Source organism: Ursus arctos, unplaced genomic scaffold (genome assembly GCF_023065955.2).
Source record: "Ursus arctos isolate Adak ecotype North America unplaced genomic scaffold, UrsArc2.0 scaffold_14, whole genome shotgun sequence".
Taxonomy (NCBI): Eukaryota; Metazoa; Chordata; class Mammalia; order Carnivora; family Ursidae; genus Ursus; species Ursus arctos.
The window spans coordinates 39,698,739-39,724,324 of record NW_026622808.1 but is presented as its reverse complement, the minus strand read 5'-3'; the positions used below and the strand labels follow the sequence as shown (position 1 = coordinate 39,724,324).

Here is a 25,586-nt window from a genome sequence, read left to right as displayed (position 1 = left end):
ATAATTTTAAAAAAAGGAGTTACATGCTCTACTGGCTGAGCCAGCCGGGAGCCCCTTGAAGACCTTTTTTTTTTAATCTTCCAGTTTTGCTGGGGATTCAACCATCAGCAGACCCTGGTGAATGATTAGATATAGAGATTGAAGGATAGGATAAAGTCTAAAAATTATTATTCGCCCTTCCAAATAAGTTTCCTTTTTATGATCTACTTGTCTCATCACCTCTAATATTTTATGATATCTGTATCACTGTTATAAATTTTTTTCAAATTTAATTATTTTTCTGTTTACTTTGCTCATTTTCCAGTAAGTTTGTATCAGTTTCATGATTTTCTACTTCCATTTTGTTTTTCCTTTGCCCTCTTCCTGCTGTTTGTGAACAAAAGAAAATAAAAAGTCTCCCTTTATTAAATATGTAACAGGTGTGGCTTGATTTCCTTTATTCAGTATTTTCCAGGCATGGTACGGATCTTGATTTCATTGTCAATAGCCATCTAATTCTTTGAAATTGTTTTTCAACTAATATAGTGATTTTCATCTTTAACACCTAATTAAGATCTTGAACCTAACACTCTAAGAGTTGGATTTCAACCAATTCACCTGATTTGACCTGATCTACTTATCCAAGAACCATGTATTTAGATACATCATGTAGATAAATGCAGTGTCCATATCCTTAGCATTTTAAGGAGTATAGAAAAATAACTTACAGGTCAAATAGTCTTGTAACCAGGTTGGGAAGAAGAATTATTGGGAAAAATGTGATAAAATCCCAGACTTTGAACAGTACTTTTTTCTTTGGTTGTTTCAAAAATATTTCTGCCTCAGTAAAAAAAATTAATATCAGTGGAATTCATGTCATCTTATTGGTGGAAATAACTGTGGTTTTAAAAAAATAACCACTTAATTTTTGCTAGCAAGGCAGCCCAAGGAAAATAATGCTAAAAATGAGTAAATGGAGCTGAGTGTTTTTACCAAAGTACTTAGCGGTTAGCATGAAGAGACACTGCTTAATGTACCTAACTTTTCAACATTTAATTGACAAAATGGAGGCTTACTAAAAATTTTTCGGGGAACAAAATGTCTAATATTTTAAACTTAGCTTTAGATAAAACTGTTTTACAGTATAATTAAAGGTAAAATTACAGAATCTTAATAGATTTTTTCTAAGATGAAAACATTTTCTGATTACATAATTGAGACATGCTTATTTTAAAAATTCAGTTAATCCAGGGGTGCCTGGGTGGCTCAGTCGTTAAGCGTCTGCCTTCGGCTCAGGGCGTGATCCAGGAGTCCTGGGATCGAGCCCCACATCAGGCTCCCCCGCTGGGAGCCTGCTTCTTCCTCTCCCACTCCCCCTGCTTGTGTTCCCTCTCTCACTAGCTGTCTCTATCTCTGTCAAATAAATAAATAAAATCTTTAAAAAATAAATAAATAAAAATAAAAAAAATAAAAATAAATAAAAATTCAGTTAATCCAGAAAAGCAGGAAACAAGTTAAATTACATAAAGCTCACTAGCCACAGATAAGCATTATTAACACTCTGTGAACTTGCTTCCAGCTGTCTCTTCACATATTGTGCCCGTGGTCTGACTTGCACAGAATCATACTCTACATTCTAGTCTGTAAACTGATCCTTTTATTCTGTAACACATTGTGGACACCTTTTCACATCTATAAATATACATCTGTTCCAGCTCTCCAAACAGATACATAGTATTATACTCTATATAAATACCATTATTTAACCAACTATTCTCACATCGTTGAACATTAAGTTTGTTCCCAAGGTTTTCCTTTAGTTAGCAATGCCATAATGAACATCCCTATCATATTTCTCTATTTCTTTTCTTCCTTCCTTCCTTCAAATAAAACATGGCTCAGAGTCCCCACTCATCAAGGTAGGTAAGATTTATTTCTGGTATTCTTTTCCCCATTGCAGTAAACTGTACAAGACCTCTGGGGTTTGAGTGGTCCTGGGACACCGAATTGGGGATATGCTATTAATTATCCTCTGTCTGGCCAGAGACAGCCCTCCCCGGAGGTCTTTTCCACTCCGAGTGGCAAAGCAGCCCAGCACATAGGGTCTTAGTGCTTTGTAACCTGTTTCTGGGACATCCTGCAGTACTATCCCAACCCGAGTACTGTCCTTTGCTGGGTACTCTGGGAGAGGGAGAAACTTGGAAATCATAAAATCCCACAATCTCTTCCTAGATTCAGTGCTGTATTTACATAAAAAAATCTATTTTCTTGAAGAGATGTGAAAACGGGGAACTTCCACTCAATCCAGATAAACCTGTAACAGACAACTAGACAGTTGATGTTGGAGGAGTTACTGAATCTCCTTAAGCCTCAAACTCTTTATAAGATAGCAACAAATATCAACTCCATCCCACCAATTGCAGAGGCCAAAACACTTAGCTGTCTTTAGCCCCTCTTATTCTCTCACTGCCACCTATATTCTGCCTCCTGAACCTTCCAAATAGATTTGGAATCTGACCGCTCCTCCCCACCTCCACTGCTTCGACCTTGGCCCACGCCTCTGTGGTGTCTCACCTGGATCTCTGCGGTAGGCTCCTAACAGATCCCCCTGATTCTGCCCTTGTTTCCCTGTGATCAATTTTCAAGACAATAGCTCCTAACTCCTTAAAAAAGGACTATGGCTTTAGATCTAACTTAGAGGAAAAGGCAAAATTCTGAGACTAACCTATAAAGCCCTCCTATAGGATTTAGCCCCACCTCCCCTCAGGTCCAACCATCTTCTTCAGTCACTCTCTCCTTGCCAAATCATGTCAAGCAGACCTTTTGCATTTTCTTTTTTCTCTGCCTCCAGTTAAGGGTAGCAGTTGTCTTCTTTCACACGTTTGCTCAAACCATTCCCTTTACCAGTATCCCCATACCCTGCTTCATTTCTTTTTTTACACAGCACTTACCACTGACATACTGTATGTTTATTATTTGTCCCTTAAACTGCAATGTAAACCTGTTGAAGGAAGGGAGTTGACCATTTAGTTTTTAAGTGCCTAGAGTGGTGCCCGGCACACCTTAGGGGCACAATAAATATTTGCTGAATGAATGAATGGACAATCATAATAATCATTACCTTTCAGAGTCCTAGTAGGAATTCATTCTGATAATGTAGTGCCTACCAAACAGTAAAGACTAAGTAAATATAGTTTGTTGATACATCATCGTCATCATTATTATGTTTAAACTCAGCTTTGAAGAATAGAATACATTTAAAAAAAAAAAAAAGGCATTCCAGCAAAGAACTGACTAGATAAGAGGGCTACAAATAGGAAATACTCCAGAGGTGGGTGTAACCTGCACTAAAAGTGCATGAGAAAACTAGATATTGGTGGGAGATAGGGCTAGAAACTCAGGTTTGGGGCAGAAGGCAGAGCAAATTGAGTTCAAAGCTCAGAAGCCTAGGTTTGTCCCTAACAGTGGGGAACCATCCAAGATTTTCAGCAAAGAACGATGTAAGATACTGGTTTACGACACCTGCGGTGATGATCAGGTATCCTGTGTTGCAAAGTTGCATTTTCTAGCTTGTGCGAGGTGGCTTTGTTAATCAGAGAGAACAATGAGTTTCTTTAAGAAACTTGGCTAAATTTGGGGGCGGGGATAGGCTGATAAGACCTGGTCTGCAGCCCTACCTAAGACCACCCTCTATTCATGTACACATAAAACATGCTCTGTGTGGGGAGAAAAGCCTTGGTGACTCACTCTTAGTCTGTCTTGAGTTGCCAGCGACCTCTTCTTTCATGATTGTAATTTGTTTACCCTTTGGATTAAGTTTTCTTCAGACCTTGGCTATGTTTCATGTCTTACTTTTCCACTTCACATTCAGTTTCTGACCATGTCTCTCTCCATTACATAATCTCATTTCCGGTTAAAGTCTTGCCAAGGGGCAGTGCTGGGGCCATCAGTATTGGCATCACCTGGGAACTTGTTAGACGTACAGAATCCTCAGGACCCACCCAGCCCCACTGAATTAGAATCCATATTGTAACAAAATCCCTGGTGATCTGTGTGCACATTAAAGTTTAAGAAGCACTACCCTTAAGCATTCCTTAACCAATGCCTGCACCAGCGTCTCTCAGAAGCCCCTCGTCACCTTAAATAAACGTACAGGGTGTCTTTTTTTCTAAACAAACTTCCTGGATGAGTCTCCCTAACCACTCTCTCCAACTAGAGAGCTTTCCACACTTGACTTTCTGTATAGAAAATCTCAAGCATCGACTGCTCTGAATGTGCAGTGTTTCTCAAGGTACGATTCTCAGATCACCTACATTTCAACAACCTAGAGGGTTTGTTAAAAATGCAGATTCCTGCCCCCCCCACCTTACATCTGTTAAATCTGACTCTTTAGGGGAAAGGCAAATCACTCTTTCTACTAACATCAGATACATAATAACCACCAAAGAACAATCAGAGAACTCCTGGTGGCAGGAATAAATGCATTTTCTGACTATACTAGCTCCCTTTCTCCATACAGAATTCTCTTTCTAGCTTTGTCCCCAATCTCTCATCCAGTCCTGCAGTGGGTTATTTGAAAGGCAGTAATGACCCTATTGTCAGGGCTATTCTGTAAGAGATCTCACACAAATGCTGTTCTGGTACCTCTTTTTTGAAAGTATGCAAATAGCATTCCAGGATTTCATTTTTTTATTGGTTAATAGACAAACGAAACGTAGATGTTCCTATCAAATAACTTAATCATCTCAAAACCCATGAGAGTTGTTTGCCCAACCAACTGAGCCACCCAGGCGCCCCTCTCTTATTCTTCCTTGATTTATGGTCATATCTGGCTGTCTTCTTCTGGGTTGTACTTCCTCGGCCAGTTGTAAATTCCCTCAGGTAGAAACTGTGTATTCTCCTCTTTATACATATTGACAAGTATTTATTGTTCTTTATGCTCAGCAAAATAAGGCACACAAAAGCATAAATTATAAACAAAGAGTTTAGCCTGGAAGAAAATATTACTTATGTAAAACTGTAGCAATTACTCTAAGAGCGCATATAAGCATATGATTACTAGAGATGTTTTGATCCCATACAGTTCTGTCCAGGGAGATGCGAAACCACTGAGGAGGAGGATGGATGCCTCAACACTATGCAGTTTAGCCTTGGGATCTATAGTAAAAATCCTAGGGGTCTAGAAAGAGCAGACGGCCTCAGTAGAGCTGCTTACATTCAAATGGAAAACGAGGGCAGTGAATATCTCCAAGCTGTCATTATGAACCAAGGCCAAACCTCTTGGTTCAATTTTCCTGAATTCCATAATTTCCAGGATTTATATATGTTCACATGGGGAGGGGCACCTGAAGATTGGTCATTAATATTAGCCAGGCACAAGAAGGCAATGCCAAAATTAATTTGATTTAGAAAGATTAAAAGGGGTGAAATTTCTGCATGTTATAAAGCAGTTCATAAGGTACATGAATTATGGTGATCATAACTGTTGTTTTTGCCTCTCAGTGTCCCCGCTTCTGATAACCCTATCTTAATTTTCCTTTAGCAACTCTCCCTATTTAAAAAAAAGAAAGAAAGAAAGAAAAAGAAACTTTCCCTATTTCATTCTGAATCCACTTGATTCAGACAGCGTTTTACTCCCAGTTCAGGGAGTGGAGCATGTGACCCAGGTCTGACCAACTGCCACTCAGAATTCTATTTACCACAGTGTTGGTCCTGGCATGGGTATAACCAATTCAAGATAGAAAAGGTGAATTCCGAAGTGTTGCTTGAACATTTCCAGAAGCAGTGCTATTTTTCCATTGAACTCGAACCCAGGAGGATGTGAAGTTGGAGGTTTGAGGTGTGTTGGGGGAGGAGGAGGGAAATCACATCGATAAGGCCCAAGAATAAAGCCAATTCAATAGGAGGTAGAACCCAAAAATGGAGAACAAGCAAATCCTGCTGATATTGTTGGAACCTTTGGATAGAGCTCCAATAAAGAAAGATATACCCTAAAATTAAGTTACATGAATTACTAAATTTTCTTTTATTGTTTAATAAATCCACTGGAATTGGGTTTTCTGTCACTTCCAAACAAAAAAGTCCTAACTGATACATATATACATTCTAAGTTATGTGATACCTACTCTAAATGTTTTGGTTGAGAAGGACTAAGGAGTACAATCAGGGCAGGGCCAATCAGGGAAGCCTTTATGAATAAAAGAGAACTTGAATAAGTCAGAAAGAGATAGAAAACGGAGAAAGTGCAGGACGAAAGCCTTGGACTAGGAAGGAGCACCTTGGGTCAGTGGAGCCCTGAGGAAAGGACAAGCATCTGAGATGATCCAGAGGGCCAGTTAAGCTAGATAGGGTGGGGATAGGTTATAGGACAGTTGTGAAACTGAGGTAAAAGAATTTAATGTAATGCGAGTAGGAAGGGATTGGTGATTAAGAAAGATGAGATTAGGTGGGTGAACCTGATATTAGGAAGGCTGACTTCCTAAATTGATGCATTAATACAAACTCAAGAGACACAATGGTAGGATCAGCAATGGGAAAGCAGAGATGGAAGGGACAGAAATGAAAATCGTTTAAAGGGAAAAACTTACGAATTTTGGTGGATATGGATAATGAAGAAGATGCATGAGTTACATATAGCTGGTTTCACCCTCTGACAGTTATAGGCAAAAACATACTTAGTAAATGGATTCTAAGTTAAAACACAAAAAGAAGTGGGGAATGGGGAGAAACAACCACATTTCCTAACACTATTATCAGCTGAGGGTTCCCTCTTTAGGTCTGTATTTCTGTAATGAAGATAATATTTTGAAAATTTTGACTTGACTCTCTCCATCTTAAATTGCCATCGTTACAGTCCAAGTCATCATTGTATTTCACCTGGATGGATGACTGAAACTGCTTCTTAAATGGTTTTTCCCCTTCGTTGTTGTCTCCTCCTCCTCTGAGTTAGGGATCCCCAAGACTATCTCTCCCTGACCCCGTGTTCAATAATTTGCTAGCAAGACTCACAGGACTCAGAATATAGTCGTACTCATGGCTGGCTATGATTTATTACAGCGAAAGAATTCAAAGCAAAGTCTGCAAAGGGAAAAGGCACATGGGGCAAAGTCTAGGGAAAGCAGGCTCAAGCTTCTAAGAGTCTTCTCCAACTGGAGTCACACAGGATGTGCTTAATTCCTGGGTTATGGGTTATGACAACACATGTGAAATATTGTCAGTCAGGGAAGTTTGTTTAAAACTCAGCGACCGGGGATTTTATTGGGGGCTAGTCCCATAGGCATCCTCTACCTAGCAGGAAGAAATTCCAGAGTCCTCAAAGGAAAGCAGGTGTTCAGCGTAAAGCACATTGTTTGTACAAACAGTTAAGCAAAATGAGCCATTCGTACCATTTGGGTGGTAGGAACCCTTCCAAAATCTGAGTTGCCAAACATGAGCCAAGGACCAATCTTGTAAGCCAGACTTTTGAAAAATAGCAGGCTGGCTATGCTAACTCTTTTCTGTACATCTTCCAATCCATTCTGCAGTCAATAACCAGAAGGAATCATCTGAAAATATAAACCAAATTATGTATATTGTACTTAGACTACAGTTCAAACTCTAACATGATCCGTAAGTCCCCTGCATGATGCTGACACCTCCTTCCCCACAAACTCATCTCCAGCCACCTTCCTCAGCATTACCCTCTGACCTCATAGGCCTCCTCTAAGTTTCTAAAACATCACTGCCCAACAGAGCATCGACAATAACAGAAAGGTTCTTCTGCAATGCCCAGTGGCCATGGTGTCCACCAACTATGTAGCTATTGAGCCCTTGAAATATGGCGAGTGAGACTGAGGAAATGAATTTTAAATTTTATTTAATTTTAGGGGGCGCCTGGGTGGCTCAGTTGGTTAAGCATCTGCCTTTGGCTTAGGTCATGATCTCTGGGTCCTGGGATCAAGCCTTGCACCAGGCACCCTGCTCAGCAGGGAGTCTGCTTCTTCTGCCTCTCCCTCTCCTTCTACCCCTCCCCCCACTTGCACGCACACTCTCTCTCTCCCTCTCAATAAATAAAAATCTTTTAAAAAATAAATTTTATTTAATTTTAGTTATTTTAAATTTAAATAGCCACATGTGGCTACTGGCCGCCAAATAGGGCAGTGCAGTTCTAGGACACATAGAGCTTTTCCCTTTAAAAAAAAAAAAGATTTTGTTTATTTATTTGACAGAGAGAGCACAAGCAGGCAGAGCTGCAGGGAGAGGGAAAAGCAGACTCCCCGCTGAGCAGCGAACCCGATGCAGGGCTCAATCCCAGGATCCTGGGATCATGACCTGAGCTGAAGGCAGATGCTTAAGTGACTCAGCCACCCAGGCGCCCCTGAGCTTTTCCCATTTTAAGGCCTTTGTTGCACAGGAAATTACCTTGATGGCAATGGTAAACATCAATTATACTATTAGGCAGGGTATCCCAAAAATTATAGAACAGAAGCACTCATAGATCAAATTAAAATGCTTGAGTCACACAGTTTATTTACTTAAAATACACAGTGCATAGCAAGGGAAAAGAGATTGGGGGGGGGATAAGTTAACACACTATTAGGAAAGGGTGCAAGAGAAGTGAAAGATCATGCTACTTAAATCCTGGGTTATGTAATGTGTGTATATCCTACATCTTCCTGCTGCATCAGCCTTCTCTGCTGATGGACCAGAGTTGAAATTCAAGCAAGGGAGACTACACACAGAAGGTGTCCTAGGTCAATGACGTACATTTGCCCTACCAGAAAGACATGGGGCCAAGTACACTTTGCCAATAGTTGTAACTCGCCAATTAACCTGCCAAACAGCTATGGGTTTTATTTGAGCTATGGGTTTATGCGTTTTGGGCAGAAGACATATGGACCAGAATAGCTATTACTAATGAGTGACTGTATTATGACCTCCTAAATATTAAGTACTCATGTATATTTAGTGTACCCTGGACATTAAATATCTCGTATATATTTAATTTGTCATGAATAGTTAGTGCTTAGGTGCCTCATGCATATTTTGTGCCTCTCAAATATTACTCAAGGTCCTTGAATTTCTATCTACATTTAACACACTTGCTCCACCCACTACTTCTCTATATTTAACACATCTTATGAGTTTCATCTATCCCGTGTTTTCTCTTTTCCTCTGCATCATAACCCAATATTCTCCAACAGTATAACAAATGAACATTATACGTCTGCATATGTTTCTTCTTTGTATAGTGAACTTCCTCTGCTCATCCTGTAGCAAACTCCTATAGCCTTTAGGTCTCAGTGGAAATGTCAACTCCCCTGAAAGTTCTTCTCTGATCACCCACCTGTTAGACACTGAATTGTGCCCCCCCCCAGCCCAATTCATAGTTGAAGCCCTAAACCTAATGTGACTGTATTTGGTAACAGGGTCTTTAGAGAGGTAATTATGGTTACACGAGATCCTAAGCGTGGGGTCCTAATCCAGTAGGACTGGTTGGTATCCTTATAGGAAGAGGAAAAGATGCCAGATACTTCTTTCTCCTTGCACACACAGGAAAGATCACTTAAAACACAGCAAAAAGGGGGCGCCTGGGTGGTGCAGTCGTTAAGCGTCTGCCTTCGGCTCAGGGCGTGATCCCGGTGTTCTGGGATCGAGCCCCACATCAGGCTCCTCCACTGGGAGCCTGCTTCTTCCTCTCCCACTCCCCCTGCTTGTGTTCTCTCTCGCTGGCTGTCTGTCTCTGTCAAATAATTAAATAAATAAAATCTTAAAAAAAAAAAAAAACACAGCAAAAAGGCAGCTGTCTACAGGCCAGGAAGAGAGCTCTCACCAGAATACCAACCGTGATGGCATCGTAATCTTGGATTTCTGGCCTCTAGAACTGTGAGAAAATAAATTTCTGTTTTTAAGCTACCTGGTCTATGGTTTTTCGGTATGGCAGCCTCTGAACTGTGTTTACTCCTAACACTTCTAACACCAAATGTGTAGCTTTTTTTCTTCACACCAACCAATTCTCCAAATCTCCAGACACCAGCTGGGTGTTCGACGACTCAATTTTGACACTATCTCCCCAGAGTTAGCATCAGATCCCTCGAGTTAAAGGGCTCAGTCCCATAAGACTGCCCCCCTCTTCAGATGTCATTTGGAAGTCCCGGGTTGCCACCTGTATTTCTGACTAACTGGCTAAAAATCAGGGGTTCCTACAACCGTCTCCACAGTTTTGACAATTTGCTAGAACAGCTCACAGAACTCAAGGAAACACATGACTTACTCTTCCTCATTTATTGTGAAAGATTCGCACAGGAACCGTCACATGGAAGAGAGGCACAGGGCAAAGTATGGCGGAAAGGGGTTCCATGCCCTCTCTGGGTGCACCACCCTCTCAGTATGTCTATGTGTTCAGAAACTCTCCAAATCCCACCATTTAGGGGTTTATATGGAGGTTTCATTATGGAGGCATGGTTGATTAAATCACTGGTCATTAGTGATTAACTCAACACCCAGCTCCTCTTCTCTCTGGGAGCAGGGCCGTAAGTTCCAACCCTCTAATCATGCCTTGGTCTTTCTGGCAACCAACCCCCATCCTGAAGCTATCTAGAGACCCCAGCCACCAGTCATCTCATTAGCACACAAAAGACACTCTTAGCACGCCAGAGATTCCAAGGGTTTTAGGAGCAGTGTGCCAAGAACTAGGGACAAAGACCGAATACTTTGAGGGTATCACTCAGTGCTAGCAAACAAATCCACCGTCCATCAGATCCATCTAAATAAAGTAAGTCTTCCCCCACTCCCGTTAATCTGCATCTTCCCATGAAGTTTACTTCTTCACACTTAACATAATTCATCATTATTTTTTAAATATTTTATTTATGTATTTGAGAGAGAGATAGTGAGAGAGAAAGCATGAGCAGGGGGAAGAGGGAGAAGCAGGTTCCCCGCTGAGCAGGGAGCCTGATGTGGGGCTAGATCCCAGAACTCTGGGATCATGACAAAGGCAGAAGCTTATGGGGCGCCTGGGTGGCACAGCGGTTAAGCGTCTGCCTTCGGCTCAGGGCGTGATCCCGGCGTTACGGGATCGAGCCCCACATCAGGCTCCTCCGCTATGAGCCTGCTTCTTCCTCTCCCACTCCCCCTGCTTGTGTTCCCTCTCTCGCTGGCTGTCTCTATCTCTGTCGAATAAATAAATAAAAACTTTTTAAAAAATTTATAAAAAAAAAAAAAAGGCAGAGGCTTAACCGACTAAGCCATCCAGGTGCTCCAACTCATCATTATTTTAGTTATTTGTTTGTTTACTTTCTTTTCACCTGTTTCCCCAGATAAACTGTAAGCTTGCTACGATTGCAAGAATGTCTGCTTTGCTCATTTTTGTAAACTCAGCAAGTTGTCAATGAGTATTTATGAATGGAACTTCAAAGCATATACTGAAAATGAATGAATGAAACTCCAAAGAACCTACTAAAGATTGACCAAAAAAAAAAAAAATCTACAAATTAGCAAGTCTGGCTCTTAAAAATTATTTTCAATGTATTTATGTGCCTAAAGCCCAAATTTCTTCTCTTGTGGTAAAACACATATAACATAAAATTTACCCTTTTAACCAGTTTTAAGCATACAGTTCAGTGCCATTAAGTCCATTCACATTGTTGTGCAACCGTTACCACTACCCATCTCTAGAAAGTTTTCAGCATCCCCAAATGAAACTTTGTACCTGCTAAACAATAACTTCCCATTCCCTCATCCTCACAGTCTCTACCTTCCATCCCCATGAGTCTAGGCATCTCCTATTAAGTGAAATCATAACAATCATTGCTTTTTGAGTCTAGGTTTAATTTCACTTTGCATAATATCTTCAAGGTTCATATATGTTGTAACATGTCAGAATTTTATTCTTTTAAGGCTGAGTAACATTTCATTATATCTATCTATCTATATCTATATCTATCTATATGTATATATACACGTACACACACACACACACACACACACGCATTTTGTTTACCCATTCACACGTAGATGGACATTTGGGTTCCTTCCACGCTGTGGCTGTTGTAATATTGCTGCTACAAACACTGAATCACAACCATTCGAGTCCTGCTTTCAATCCTTTTGAGTAGTATATACCCAGACGTGGGATTGCTGGACTATGTCCGGATTATGTATTATGGTAATTCTTTTCATTTTTTTGAGGAGTTTCTATACTGTTTTCGATAGTGGCTATATCATTTTATATTCCCACTAGCAATGTACAAGGGTTCCAAAACTAACACTTGCTATTTTCTCGTTTTTGTTTGTTTTTGATAATAGCTATCCTTGTGAGTGTGAAGTGGTTTCTCGCTGAGTTTTTTATTCGCATTCCCCTCATTAATAGTGTTTTTTTTTGTTTTTTGTTTTTTTTTTTAAAGATTTTATTTATTTATTTGACAGAGAGAGAGACAGCCAGCGAGAGAGGGAACACAAGCAGGGGGAGTGGGAAGAGGAAGAAGCAGGCTCCCAGCGGAGAAGCCTGATGTGGGGCTCGATCCCATAACGCCAGGATCACGCCCTGAGCCGAAGGCAGACTCTTAACCGCTGTGCCACCCAGGCGCCCCTAATAGTGTTTTTGAGCATCTTTTCATACGCTTATTGGCTATCTGCATATCTTATTTGGAGAAATGTCTATTCAAGTCCTTTGCCCATTTTTGAATTGTGTTGTTTTTTGTTGTTGAGTTGAAGGAGTTCTTTCCATATTAATTCTTAGATATTAATCTCTCATCAGATAAGCAATTTGCAAACATTTCCTCCCATTCTGTAGGTTGCCTTTTCACTCTGCAGATGGTGTCCTTTGATGCACAAAAGTTATTGATTCTGATGAAGTCCAATTTACTTATCTTTTCCTTTGTTGCCTGCACTTCTGATGTCACATCCAAGAAATCATTGCCAAATGCAATGTCATGAGGCCCTTTTCCTACATTTTCTCCTAAGAGCTTTATAGGTTTAGCTCCTCTGTTTAAGTCTTTGATCCACCTTGAGTTACAAGTTGAATTTGAACAACATGGGGTTAGGGGTGCTACCCCCTTCCTCCCCCACACATTTGAAAATCCACATATAACTTCTGAATCCCCTACTTAACTACTAATAGCCTACTGTTGACTAGAACCTTTACCAATAACATAAACAGTTGATTAACACATACTTTGTATGTTATGTGTATTATATACTGTATTCTCACAATAAGGTAAGCTAGAGAAAAGAAAATGTTATTAATAAAATCTTAAGGAAAATACATTTATAGTACCGTACTGTGTTTTTTAAAAAAAAATCCACACATACGTGGACCCATGCAGTTCAAACCCGTGTTATTCAAGGGTCAACTGTATTTTTGCATATGGTGTAAAGTAAGGGTCCACCTTCATCCTTTTACATAGGGGTATCCGATTTTTCCAGCACCATTTGTTGAAAAGACTATCCTTTCTTTATGGAATGATCTTGGTGCCCTTGTTGAAACATCATTTGACCAATTATGCAATGGTTTATTTCAAGGCTCTCTCTTCTATTCCATTGGTCTATACGTCTGTCCTTAAGCTAGGATCACACTGTTTTGATAACTGTAGCTCTGTAGCAAGGTTTGTAATCAGGTAATGGGTCCTCTGACTTTGTTCTTCTTTGAAACAAAATTTTTAATCCACTTTCTCAAGTTATTCATAGGGGATTCCCACCTCAGTGACACTGCAAAAATACATGCTTCATAGCAACTATTTCTAATGAGAACTAGTCTTCTTTGTAAATTCTTGGGTGCCTAGGAACAGCAGTCCTAGTTTGGAATCATTGCATTTCCTTTATTTTCCTTAGATACAACTCTTGCAACAGAATGAGTTTGCAGTGTCCTAGTATTTTATGCAGGCTGGTACTGCCTGGCTGGGAAGTCCGCCAGGAAGACTTTCTGGATTAAGTTTAACTTAGGTAACTCCTTTAGTATGGGTTATCAGACTCCATTAGTTTGCCCAGAATGCAGAAGAAAACAAATATGTCCAAAACGAGCTGTTTGCGATTTTTTTCCAGGCAGGAATGCTACACATTCAAGGTTAGTCTAATAAAACACAAAAGTCAATGGTAGAAAAACCATGACGGAAATGGAAGGCAAACTCTGATAACTAAGGCAGAGCCTTTCTATTTTGCCTCTGCAAATGATAAAAAGAGAATCAAACTTACTTTAGTGTGGTCCTTGAGATTCTTCTCTTCAGGTTACACAGAAGAAGAATTATAGTTGGAGAAACTTCTCAGTATTTTGCTGTTCTCCTAAGAGAGGTAGGGTGGGGTAGTAAGAAAGAATGTTGGACTGTGTCTAAGGAGGTCTGGCTTCCAGCAGGATTTTGCCATGGGAACTAAGTCACTGGCTTTTCAAGTTCAGTTTCCTCAATCGTGTGTTGAAAGAATTGTTGGATCTCTAAGAACTCTAGCGTCTGTAATAATATTACAGAATTTTTTTAACCTCCCCTAGATATTTTTGCTTATTATTCTCTAATTTTCAAAGAATGTTGTATGACTGTTATTAACATTAATGTTTTGTCTGCTCTGTTAAATTGTAAGGTCCTAGAGGGGTGCTGGATGGCTCAGTCACTTAAGTGTCTGCCTTCAGCTCAGGTGGGATCCAGCCCCGCATCAGGCTCCCTGCGCAGCAAGGAATCTGCTTCTCCTTCTCCCTCTCTGCCCCTCCCGCTGCTTGTGCTCTCTCTCTCTCCCTTTCTCTTTCTCTCAGATGAATAAACAAAATCTTTAAAAAAATAATTTGTAGGTTATTTTATAATATAAAAACCTAGAAGCAATGCATTATGCTAATATTCTATAATACTGCTTTTTTGATAAACTCTCAGGGAAGATTTCATATGAGCACTTGATGTCGTTGGTAAAAGGCTAATATGATGAATCAGGATTATTCACCATGTGTAACTATATTAGTCAGGACTCTCATAGTTGCAAATGTCAGAAGATGTAGCTCATACTGGTTCAACCAAGAAAGAAAATGTATTTGACTCATGTATTTGAAAAGGTCAGGCTTGGCTGAATCCAGGGCTGAATGATGTCATTAGGACTTAGTCTTACTCTTTACATTTCTTGTTTTTTTCTCTGTTGGCTCCATTCTGGGTCCAGCTCTTCATTTATAGTGATAAGGCTGCTAACAGCTCCAAGCTTACATTCTATCCTCTCTGCAATCCTAATGTTAGGACAGTGCCTCTTCCAGAACAGGCCGAATGACTTCCAGAGTTAAGTTGCCCTATTTGATTGGGTCGTGCATGAGGATGGGCCTGTACTCATCATTGTTCTAGGTATATAGAATACACTGATTAGCTAGGACTGGGTTGGGAGTCCACATGGAGTTCAGGGATAGCATTTACCTCCTCCAGAATCTCATGGACTGAGAATGATGGTGGGGTGACTTCCTGTAGAAAAACTGGGGAATCTCAGGCAGAAGAAGGTACAATGGATGATGAACAAGTGGGAGCAGTAAACTAACAAAAACTAACAAAAAACAAAGCCTAGTTCCTATTTTTAAGTCTGTTTTGTATAAAAGTAATTAACTGAGAAGTCAGCTCTAAACACAAATTTGTTTCTAACTTCTATCTACCATTTGAGCTTTCTGATGTAGCTTTGTACATTGTAAAAGTTTTAATGCGAAAGTTGAGTCATGTAAGTTATGAATTACATTTAGCTGCAAGTGAATGTTCTAACTACAGTGGCTTAAGTGGATAAGGGTTTATTTACTTACTTATTTATTTATTTATTTTTGACAGAGACAGAGAGAGAGAAAATGGGAGCGGGTGTGGGGGAGGGGCAGATGGGGGAAGAGAGAGAATCCCAAGCAGACTCTGTGCTGAGCACAGAGCCCAATGCTGGGCTCAATCTCATGACCCTGAGATCATGATGGGAGCCAAAATCAAGAGTTGGATGGATGCTTCACCGAATGCACCACCCAGGCGCCCTGATAAGGGTTGATTTTTAAGAAGTCCAGAGACGGGCTGTTGCTGGCATTGGTTTCATGCCTTATGGATGTGAGTCTCTTGATATTTTCTTCATTGTTCCAAAATGGTTGCTGGAATTTTGACCTTCATGTCTAGGTTGGTCGTAGGAGAAAAAAGAGGAGTACAAAAGGGTAGGAATGGCTTGGTGTGTTTATTTACTTTTTTCTGTGTGCTTTTAAAAGAGTATAACCAGATGCCACAATCAACACTTTTGCATACATTTTATTTATCACATGGTCACATATATCTTCTATGGAGGCAGAGAAAAACAGCATCTTAGATGTGTTCAGTGCCACCCCAAATTAAACCAGGCTGTATTACTAAGGAAAGGCAGGATCACGGATATTAAGCGGCTGTGTAAGTCAGCTTGGGCTGCATAACAAAATATCATAGACTGGTGGCTTAAAGAGTAGATATCTACTTCTCACAGTTCTAGAGGCTGGGAAGTCCAAGATCAAGGTGCGGAATGATTTCATTTCTCTTCATGGCTTGCAGATGGCCCCCTTCTTGTGGTGTTCTCACACAGCATAGAGAGAGCTCTGGTCTCTTCTTGTAAGGACACTATCACATCATGAGGCCCCACCCTCATGACCTCATCTAAACCTAATTATCTTCTAGCTCCAAATACCATTACATTGGTAGTTAGACCTTCAACGTATGAATTTTGGGGAGACACAGACATTCATAATCTACCCTTGGCCTTTCCAAATTCATGTTCTTCTTGCATGCAAAATCCATTCGTTCAATCCTAACAGCCCCCAAAGGCTTAATTCATTCTAGCATCAATTCTAAAGTTTAAACTTCAGAGATGCATCAATATATCACTTAAATCAGATGTGGGTGAGATATGATTCATCCTGAGGTAAAATTCCTCTCTAGTTATGAACCTACAAAATCAGATAAGTTATGTGCTTCCAAAATACAATGGTGGGACAGGCATAGGATAGACATTCCCATTCCAAAAGAGAGAAATTGGAAGGAAGAAAAGGGTGTCAGATCCCAAGTAATTCTAAAACCCCCAGTAAGGCAAATAACACTAGATCTTGAGGCCTGAGAATAATCCTTTTTGTGGGTGGCTCTGCTTTCAGACCCAATGAGGGGGTAGTCCTGCTTCTGCAGCGTTCCCAGGTGAGAGTCGCACTCCCTAAGCTCTGGGGGCCCTGCCCCCCACGCTTCAGCTGGCTGCTGTCTGGTGTATTGAACTAAAACAATAGCCACTATCACCACTCTCCCCCCCAACACATGCACACTGAAACTGAAGAGGCAGCCCCGATGATCTCTGAATCACCTTTGTGGTTTTTCCTTCTTTGTCTTAAAGAATAGCACATGTTTGCACCTGCAGAGCTCTATGGTCCAGCCCTGTAGGAGCTAAGAAGTCTGACAGGTTCCCTTCACTTTGTGTTGGGGTGACTGATTAGGTCTGTGGTTCACATCCATACTAATCAAACTGTTGTTTGGTCACATGCTAGTGTTCTCTTCAGAACAATCTCTCTCTCTCTCTCTTTCCAGTATGAATAGGCTGAGAATTTTCCAAAGCTTTAAGTTCTGCTTAATTTTTGCTTAACAATTCTTTCTTTGATTCGTTTCTCTCTTGCATTCTACTTACTATAAGCAGTCAGGCGGAACCAAACTGCCCTTTAAGTACTTTGCTTAGAAATCTCCTCAGTAGCTTGCAAGTTTTACTTTCCACAAAACACTAAAATATAGTTCAGCCAAGTTCTTTTCCGATTTTATAAGAAGGATCACCTTTCCTCCATTGTCCCAAAATATGTTCCTCATTTTCCTCTGAGCTGTCACCAGAATGGCCTTTACCATCCATATTTTATTAACATTCTTTTGATGATTATTTACATATTCTCTAAAAAGACAGAAGCTTCTCCAGCTCTCCTCTTTTCTTTGTGAGTCCTCAGAAGAATCATTCCCCTTAACAGCCACATTTCTATGCACATCCAAACTCCTCTAGACTCAACCCATTATCCAGTTCTAAAGCCATCCCACATTTTTAGCTCTTTGTTATAGTAGCACTCCAGCCTCAGTACCAAAGTCTGTATTAGCCTCCAGAGAAACAGAACCAACAGAATAGAGATACACTGGGTGGGTGGGGAGACGTATTTATTATATGGAATTGACCTGTGTACTTGTGTAGGCTGAGAAGTCCCACGATGTACAGTGGCAAGATGGAGACCCAGGAGAGTCAATGGTATAGTTTCTGCTCTAGTCCAAAGACCTGAAAACCAGGAGAGTTGAAGGTGTAAATTCCAGTTTCAGTCTGAGTCAGAAGGCAAAAGAAGACAAATATTCCAGTTCAAAGACGGTCAAGCAGAGAGCAAATTCTTCCTTTTGTGTTCTATTTAGGCCTCCAATGGATTGGATAAGGCCCACCCACACGGGGGAGGGCACTCTGCTTTACTCAAGTCTACCAATTCAAATGTTAATCTCATTTGGAAACGCCCTCATAGACACACCCAGAATAATATTTAACCAACTATCTGGACATCCGTGGCCCAGTCAAGTTGACACATACAATTAATCATCATACTGGCATAGCAATTTCTGCCGCAAACAGATTAGTGAAACCACTGTAATTTCTTCCCTTCTGTTTTAGCTGATTTCTCATTATACCTATAAAAAAGCTTTCAGTTACAGAGATATTAGATATCACACAGATGAAGAAAAAGAAATGTTTAATTGCAAGCAGAAGATTTCTCCAATGTCAGGATATTTTGTATCAATTCTAGTGTATTTATTTATTTTTTTAATATAGTTCATTAAAATAGGATCATTCACTCTATTTCATTTTGTGACCTACCTTTTTCTATTTAAAATATATATGTTGAGGGGCGCCTGGGTGGCACAGCGGTTAAGCGTCTGCCTTCGGCTCAGGGCGTGATCCTGGCGTTGTGGGATCGAGCCCCACATCAGGCTCTTCCGCTATGAGCCTGCTTCTTCCTCTCCCACTCCCCCTGCTGTGTTCCCTCTCTCGCTGGCTGTCTCTATCTCTGTCGAATGAATAAATAAAATTAATATATATATATATATATATATGTTGAACATTTTTCTGCTACACAATATTCTTCTATAACATTTTAAACGAGTGTATAATAGTCTATTTGAATGGATATAGGATATTTTTCAGCCAATCCCCTATCGTTGGACGGTTAGGTGGTTTCCAATTTTTCACTTTTATAAGCAGCTCTATTACGCTCTTGTCTCTAAATGTTTAGTTACAAAAGCAATGTATGCCTTCTCTAACTAACACAATAGAGTTGTGTAAGATAGAAAGCAAAGTTCCTTATTCCTGTTCACCAGCACTTGCATTTCCCACCATTCCTACTCCCTATGAGGCAACCACTATTAATAGTTTACTGTGTATCCTTCCGAACTCTTGTTTTCTGATTCTTTTTTTCCTTTTCTTTCCATTCTATTAAACTACAGCCTTTTGTTTTCTGCTCTTTTCATGCTCAGCCCCAAGCCTCCTCACTTTCCTTATTTGCTGCTTACTCTGGGTAGCTAGGCAAGCATACCTGTTAGAATTTTGTGTGAATTTAGACAAAATATTTTATGAGTGAAGGTCTCACACCTCTGATTAAAGAGCGTGAACTTGATGGGTTACCTTTTCTGTCTTGCATGTTGACTGCTAATTGGGCCTACTAAACCTGTCTCCCAGTACAAACTGGGTCAGGCAGTTGGAAAAGTAAAACTTCAAATAAGTAAGGTGTTACTATCTTTATTTCTCATAAGCTAAGAGTGAACTACATTTAAGAAACATTTTTATATTAACTTCTCACATGTTCATATAACTGACCATGAAAGGAAAACTCTGTAAAATAGGAGATCAGCAATTAGAGATTTTTAAATTATATTCATCCGTTCAGTAAATATTTACTGAGTGCCTCTCAGGTGCCAGGCACCATAGAGATACTGGGAAGGTAAAGATGAAAACCCAAAGCTCTTCACCTTCTTTTCTTAAGCTTTCACAAACACTACTTGGGAAGCTCCCAACGGTATATTGTATTGTTTTCTTTGCCTGGATTCTCTCTTCTAAACCTGCAGCTAAGCATTTTGTCTCTGAGATGTGTGGCAATAAATCCCACTCTGTTGATAACACACTGGCACGTGAGACTCTGTGTATTTCTCTGGTATTTTCTTGCCACCACAAGCGTAGTTCTGCTCTAGCAGCTGTAGCAGCATTTAGCTCAAAAGCAAGAGGGAAGTCCTCTGGTTGCCTATGTAGATGAATATCTAGGGCACTTGGACTCCCTCCCTTTCGGTAAAATTAAGTCCAGATATCTGGCATTTCAATTCACACCATTATCTAAAAAAGCTCACCCTTCCTTTCTTTTTTTCTTCTTTCTCCTTCTCCTCTTTCCGAAGAGGGGGTGGGAAGGGGCAGAGGGAGAGGGAGGGAGAGAATCTTAAGCAGGCCTGCCCGTCCAGTGCAGAGCCCGATGTGGGGCTGGATCTCACAATCCTGAGATCACGACATGAGCCGAAATCAACAGTCACACGCTTAACCGACTAAGCCACCAAGGCACCCCACCTTCTTCTTCTTCTTTTTTTTTTTCTTAACTATACAAATTACTGAAATGCCAAGAGTTTGGTTGGGGTGAATAGAGAAGTTTGGAATGTTTTTAATCCTGTGCTCAGTGTTGTTGGTAATATTAGAAGAGCAACAGAGCCATGAATCCAGTCATACTCTTGGCTGAAGCAGCCTACCCTGACTTAAGTACTCCTCATATGAAAAAAGACCCAGGGCTTTAGTTGACAGTGAATGCAACCTGAGCCAGCGATGTGACCTGCCTGCCAAAAGAAGCAAATGTGATCTGAACCAGCATTAATAGAAGGCTGGCGGCTGGGACAAGTAAGGTAATAGTCCCAGAGTACACTCTGTGGTGGTCAGATCACACCTGGAGGATGGTGTTTCCTGCTGGGCACCGCATTTTAAGAGTGATGTCGACAAGTTGGAGTATGCCCCAGTTGGGCAACAGGATGATGAATGGCCTATAAACTACATCCTTTGAGGAACAGTAGGAGGAACTGGGGTAGTTTACCCCGGAAAAGAGAAGGCATGTGGATGTGGGATAACCATTTTCAATAATTGGGAGGGCTATCACATAGAAGAGTTGGACCCTTCTTTGTAATCTCAGTAAGCACAACTTAGACCAAGGGGTATACATTACAAAGCAGCTGATCAATCTTGTCTCCATAAAAGGAAGAATTTTCTAGCCCTTATGAACATCCAGAAAATAGCAGCTTTGCAAGGTAGTGGCTTTACTTTAATAAGGCACGTTGAAATGGCAGCTGGCTAACCAAACATCAGAAGATTCATGAATAGGATGGGAAGTTTGGAGAGATGGCCTGATCCAAGGTCCTTTCAAAATCAAAGGTTCTAATGCAGAGCCTTAAGAGGGAAGGAAGTATTAGCACGTTTCCCCTTAGGTCCCATATAAGTATTATGTAAGTATTAACCATAGAAACTAGGTTAAAATTGATGAGAAGGTCAAATACGAAAGTTTTGAGGATGAAAAGAAACAAAAAGCAATAGGAAATTTCTGTTCTCCTAGTGGTTGTGGATTTTAGTCATGTTTGTTAGTCTTTTCCAAAGCAAACAAAATGATTTTTTTTCCACCTTTAAGTGATTTAGAGCCCTGGTGTGCTCTCTTTGTCATCAAAGTTACAGTCCTCTTAATATGTTGTTTTCATTTTCATATGTTGTTACATTTTGCAAGATTACTCTTTTCTTTTTTTAAAGATTTTATTCATTCATTTGAGAGAGAGACAGAGAAAGCACATGCAGGGAGGAGAGGCAGAGGGAGAGGAAGAAGGAGACTCTCCACTGAGCCAGGAGTCTGACATCGGGCTCGATTCCAAGGACCTGGAGATCATGACCCAAGTCAAAGGCAGATGCTCAACCATCTGAGCCACCCAGGAGCCCCACAAAATTACTCTTAATTCAAATTATGCAACAGCATTTCAGGGAATGGCAGTCTGTATCCACATGTCAAAGAAGCAGCCCTGTGGAACAAGTAGTGTTTAAAGCTTATTAATTATTAATAATGAGGTAGCACCCAGTAAAATGAGTGCATTGAGATAGCTTGGCTCTTCCCCACCATCAGTGAGATGAGTAGGCTGGGAATGATCATTCCTATTTCATCAACGCAGAAACTGAGTCTTAGAGCAGCTTGCCTACCATGATCAAGGGTGGAGGCAGCGACAGAATCCAGAACTTCTGTCTTCTAGTCCAGTGTTCTTTTTGTTTTTTTTTAAGATTTTATTTATTTATTTGAGATAGAGTGTGTGTGAGAGAGAGAGAACGAGCAGTGGGGAGGGGTAGAGGGAGAGGCAGAAGCAGACTCCTCCCTGAGCACGGAGCCCAACCTGGGACTTGATGCCAGGACCCTGAGATCATGACCTGAGCTGAAGGCAGACACTTAACTGACTGAGCCACCCAGACGCCCTAGTTCTGTTTTTAATAGTAAGGGCTACTGTTCTCTCCTAATAGTGGGTTTAAAGACTAACTTAAATGCAGAACATTGTTTTTCTCTCTTAACTGTAGTAGTTCTCTGGAGTAGGAGGACAGATTGCTTTGGCCACAGACTTGGCTTTTAACTTTAATGCTGTTCCTAGTTCATCTTATGTACTAAAAATAGTCTCTAGCAAACATAACTATTGATGTCTGATGATACTTGACCCTTTCCTTGAAATATTGATGCTAACGGTCCAAATAAAAATCTTAAGGATGTATACAGAACAATGTTTATCAAATGGGGTAAATTTGACTGGGCAGGGCAGCAAAATGCTTAGGAGCTTAGGCTGACTCAGAGAGATCAGGGTTTAAACCCATTAGGCCACCTGTTGGTTGTGCATCATCATCACCTCGTGGAGCCTCAGAATCTTCACCTGGAAAAATGGGAATAATAATGAGATCTGCCTTTCGGGGTTGCTAGGAGGATTAAATGAGATAACACGTGTAAAAGCATGAAAACTGTAATGTTTTTTTAAAAAAAATTGTTTATTGTGAGTTATTATCCATTGTCTTTTACTCATTTTTCTATTGGGGTATTCTTGTGTGTTTCCTAATTATTTTCATTGTGCTGTTTATACTCCACACAGTAGGTGGTGAATAAAATCCTAATCAGTAGTATCACACTGCACCAATAATCAGTAAAAATTCAGTAGAATAAGTGCCTCCTGGGTGCTCAGCACAGTGCTGATCTCTGAGAATACGAAGCTTCTTGGGGTGCCTGGCTGGTTCAGTTGGTAGAGCGTGCAACTCTCGATCTTCGGGTTTTAAGTTCCAGCCCCACCTTGGATGCATAAATTACTTAAACATAAAATCTAGGGACTCCTGGGTGGCTCAGTTGGTTAAGTGTCTGCCTTTGGCTCAGGTTAGGATCCCAGAGTCCTGGGATAGAGTCCAGCATCAGGCTCTTTGCTTGGCAGGGAGCCTGCTTCTCCCTCTGCCTGCTGCTCCCCCTGCTTGTGCCAGCACCCTCTCTCTCTGACAAATAAATAAATAAAATCTTTAAAAAAAAATCTAAACAACAACAACCACAAAGCTGCCTGAGACTAGGCCCTTGCTAAGAGACTGATCTACAGGTTGCTGTGGAGGCCAAACTGGTGTTTCAGAAAGCACTGCACATGTTGTACGAGTGTTGAATGAGTCACAGGCAACCAGGCCAAGAAAGGTGGGTGGGACCTTGGTGGAGAAGGAACAGCTAAGTGAAGGCGCAGATCTCTGAATCAGCAGAGTGAACTGAAAGCCGACATCAAAGTTGTAATACTTGTTGAGCTAGTCATGTAACCTCTCAGAACCTCAATTTCCTTATCTGTAAAAAGAAATAATGAAGTCTACCTACTGGTCATGATGCGAAGAGTCAATAGAGTAAATATTTGTAAAGTACTTGCTGGCACGTCAACTGACACAGTAAGTGTTCAGTAAATGTTAGCTATCGTTACCACTATGTGTAATAATTTAATAATACCTTATACTTTTGAACGTGTCATTCCAAGAATAATTCCTCCCCTGGTCGTTGGACTGCGAAGAAGGGTATCAGGATTCATAAACCACTCTTGAAGAGCTTTAAGACAAGGATGCCAGGGCTAGCTTCACAATCCCAGCTAAGCGCCCGCAAAACGAGCCCACGTCTACGCTGTCGCAAGGAAGCGGCAGCGCGGAGCCGTGCTCCCAGGGTCACGTGGCCCACGGCCCCGCCCCGGCCGAGCCCGTCCCCGCCCCGGCCGAGCCCGTCCCCGGCGGCTGCAGCTGCGGCTGCGGCAGCGGCGGCTGCGCCTGCGCGGAGCCGGGCGCGCTCTGCTGCGCGGTGTGCTGTGGAGGCGGCGCGAACAGCAAGGGGGCGGCGGATGGCTCTGCGGGGCCTGGCAGCCTCGGGGCCCAGCTCCCGCGGGCCGTTGGACGAGGCGGTGGCGGCGGCCGAGGAGCGCGGGGCGCCGGCCGTGGTGGTGGCGGCGGGAGGCACGCCGGAGGACGACGAAGAGGATGAGGGCCGCGGCCGGGGCCTGCTGCGCTGGGACGGCTTCTCGGCCTGGCTGCACTGCGTGTGTGTGGTGGGCTTCGACCTGGAGCTGGGCCAAGCCGTGGAGGTGAGGCCCGGCCGCACCTTGCCCTCGGCGCCTCGTCCGGGTCCCCTGGCCGGGGCGGCCCCAGCAGAGCGTATGGCCCGCGAATCGGCGGGCCCGGACCCCGGCTGCCGCGCATCCGGGCGTGGCCGGCCGCCCCTCCGCCAGTCGGGACGGGCTGCGGTCCATTGGCAGTTCCCGTGGGAGGATCGTGGGCTGCGGCTAGGGGTGAAAAGTTCTTTCTAGGCCCCTCCTAAATACTTGATGAGGTTCGTTTTTGTTTGTTTTTGTTTTTAACCCGGTGTCGCAGGAGTAACAAATGGTTAGCGGCACCCGGAGAAGCCTGCAGGCAGGATGTTGGGGTCTTTTTGAAGCCGCGAACAATGCCCCTGACATATGGTGAACTATAATAGCCAAACCTCACACAACCAACTTTTTAGACTCCTAGACCGTTTTGGCCATTTCCAGTAGTTCTGAGAGCATTCCACTCAGCCTGAGCCGAAATGCTTATCTCAGCATGATTTTCTCCATTTCCCCCTTTTGTTCCTCATTTGTATTATTTCTTTTTTTAAATCATTTCTGTTATTTCTTGATGTTGCTTCTGAAACAGTTGGCCTGAAAGCTACTATCAAGATGAACATAGTTCATAGTTCATCTTGCTTATGAATCATTCAAGTTTTCCATCTTTATGGTGCCTTATTGAAAGGCCTTCGAATGTTCTTTACTCTTGACATTGTTTAGGCTCCCTTTTGTAGCATAAGACATGGCTTGTCATTGTGTCCAAGGAAAACCATATTAGAAGGAAGTATGTTTAGAAAATTTTTGTCTGTTTGTTTTGGTGATGATGACAGATTTTAATGAACCACCTCGTTCAGACTTTAGTGGCATGAGTTAGCTAGAAAAATTGGCCAGGGAGGTTTTTCTTAAAGCGAAGCTACTACTTTTTTATTCAACCTGCCTTTTCTGTTTTATCATTAGGCAGTTCAATACACATTAAGTTTCCACTAAGATCTAGGCATTATGGTGGTTGCTGAGCATACAAATATAAAC

At 41.5% G+C, this 25,586-nt stretch overlaps 1 protein-coding gene and 1 long non-coding RNA gene across 3 annotated transcripts in view; one reads left to right on the top strand and one right to left on the bottom strand.

The window, feature by feature from the left end:
• Nucleotides 1-18,062: 18,062 nt before the first annotated feature.
• Nucleotides 18,063-24,133, bottom strand: LOC130543673 (uncharacterized). The gene is made up of 3 exons (XR_008959172.1): nt 23,942-24,133; nt 18,766-18,955; nt 18,063-18,183 (listed from the first exon to the last, which is right to left on the bottom strand). It is a non-coding gene; the product is annotated as an uncharacterized LOC130543673 (long non-coding RNA).
• A 133-nt stretch (nt 24,134-24,266) lies between these two features.
• DENND6A (DENN domain containing 6A) overlaps nt 24,267-25,586 on the top strand; it is a 56,194-nt gene continuing 54,874 nt past the window's right edge. For both annotated transcript variants that reach the window (XM_026501084.4, XM_026501083.4), the window contains exon 1: nt 24,267-24,560. In XM_026501084.4, the coding sequence (XP_026356869.1) occupies nt 24,321-24,560 (240 nt within the window). In that variant the 5' untranslated portion in view covers nt 24,267-24,320. The remainder of the gene's footprint in view (nt 24,561-25,586) is intronic.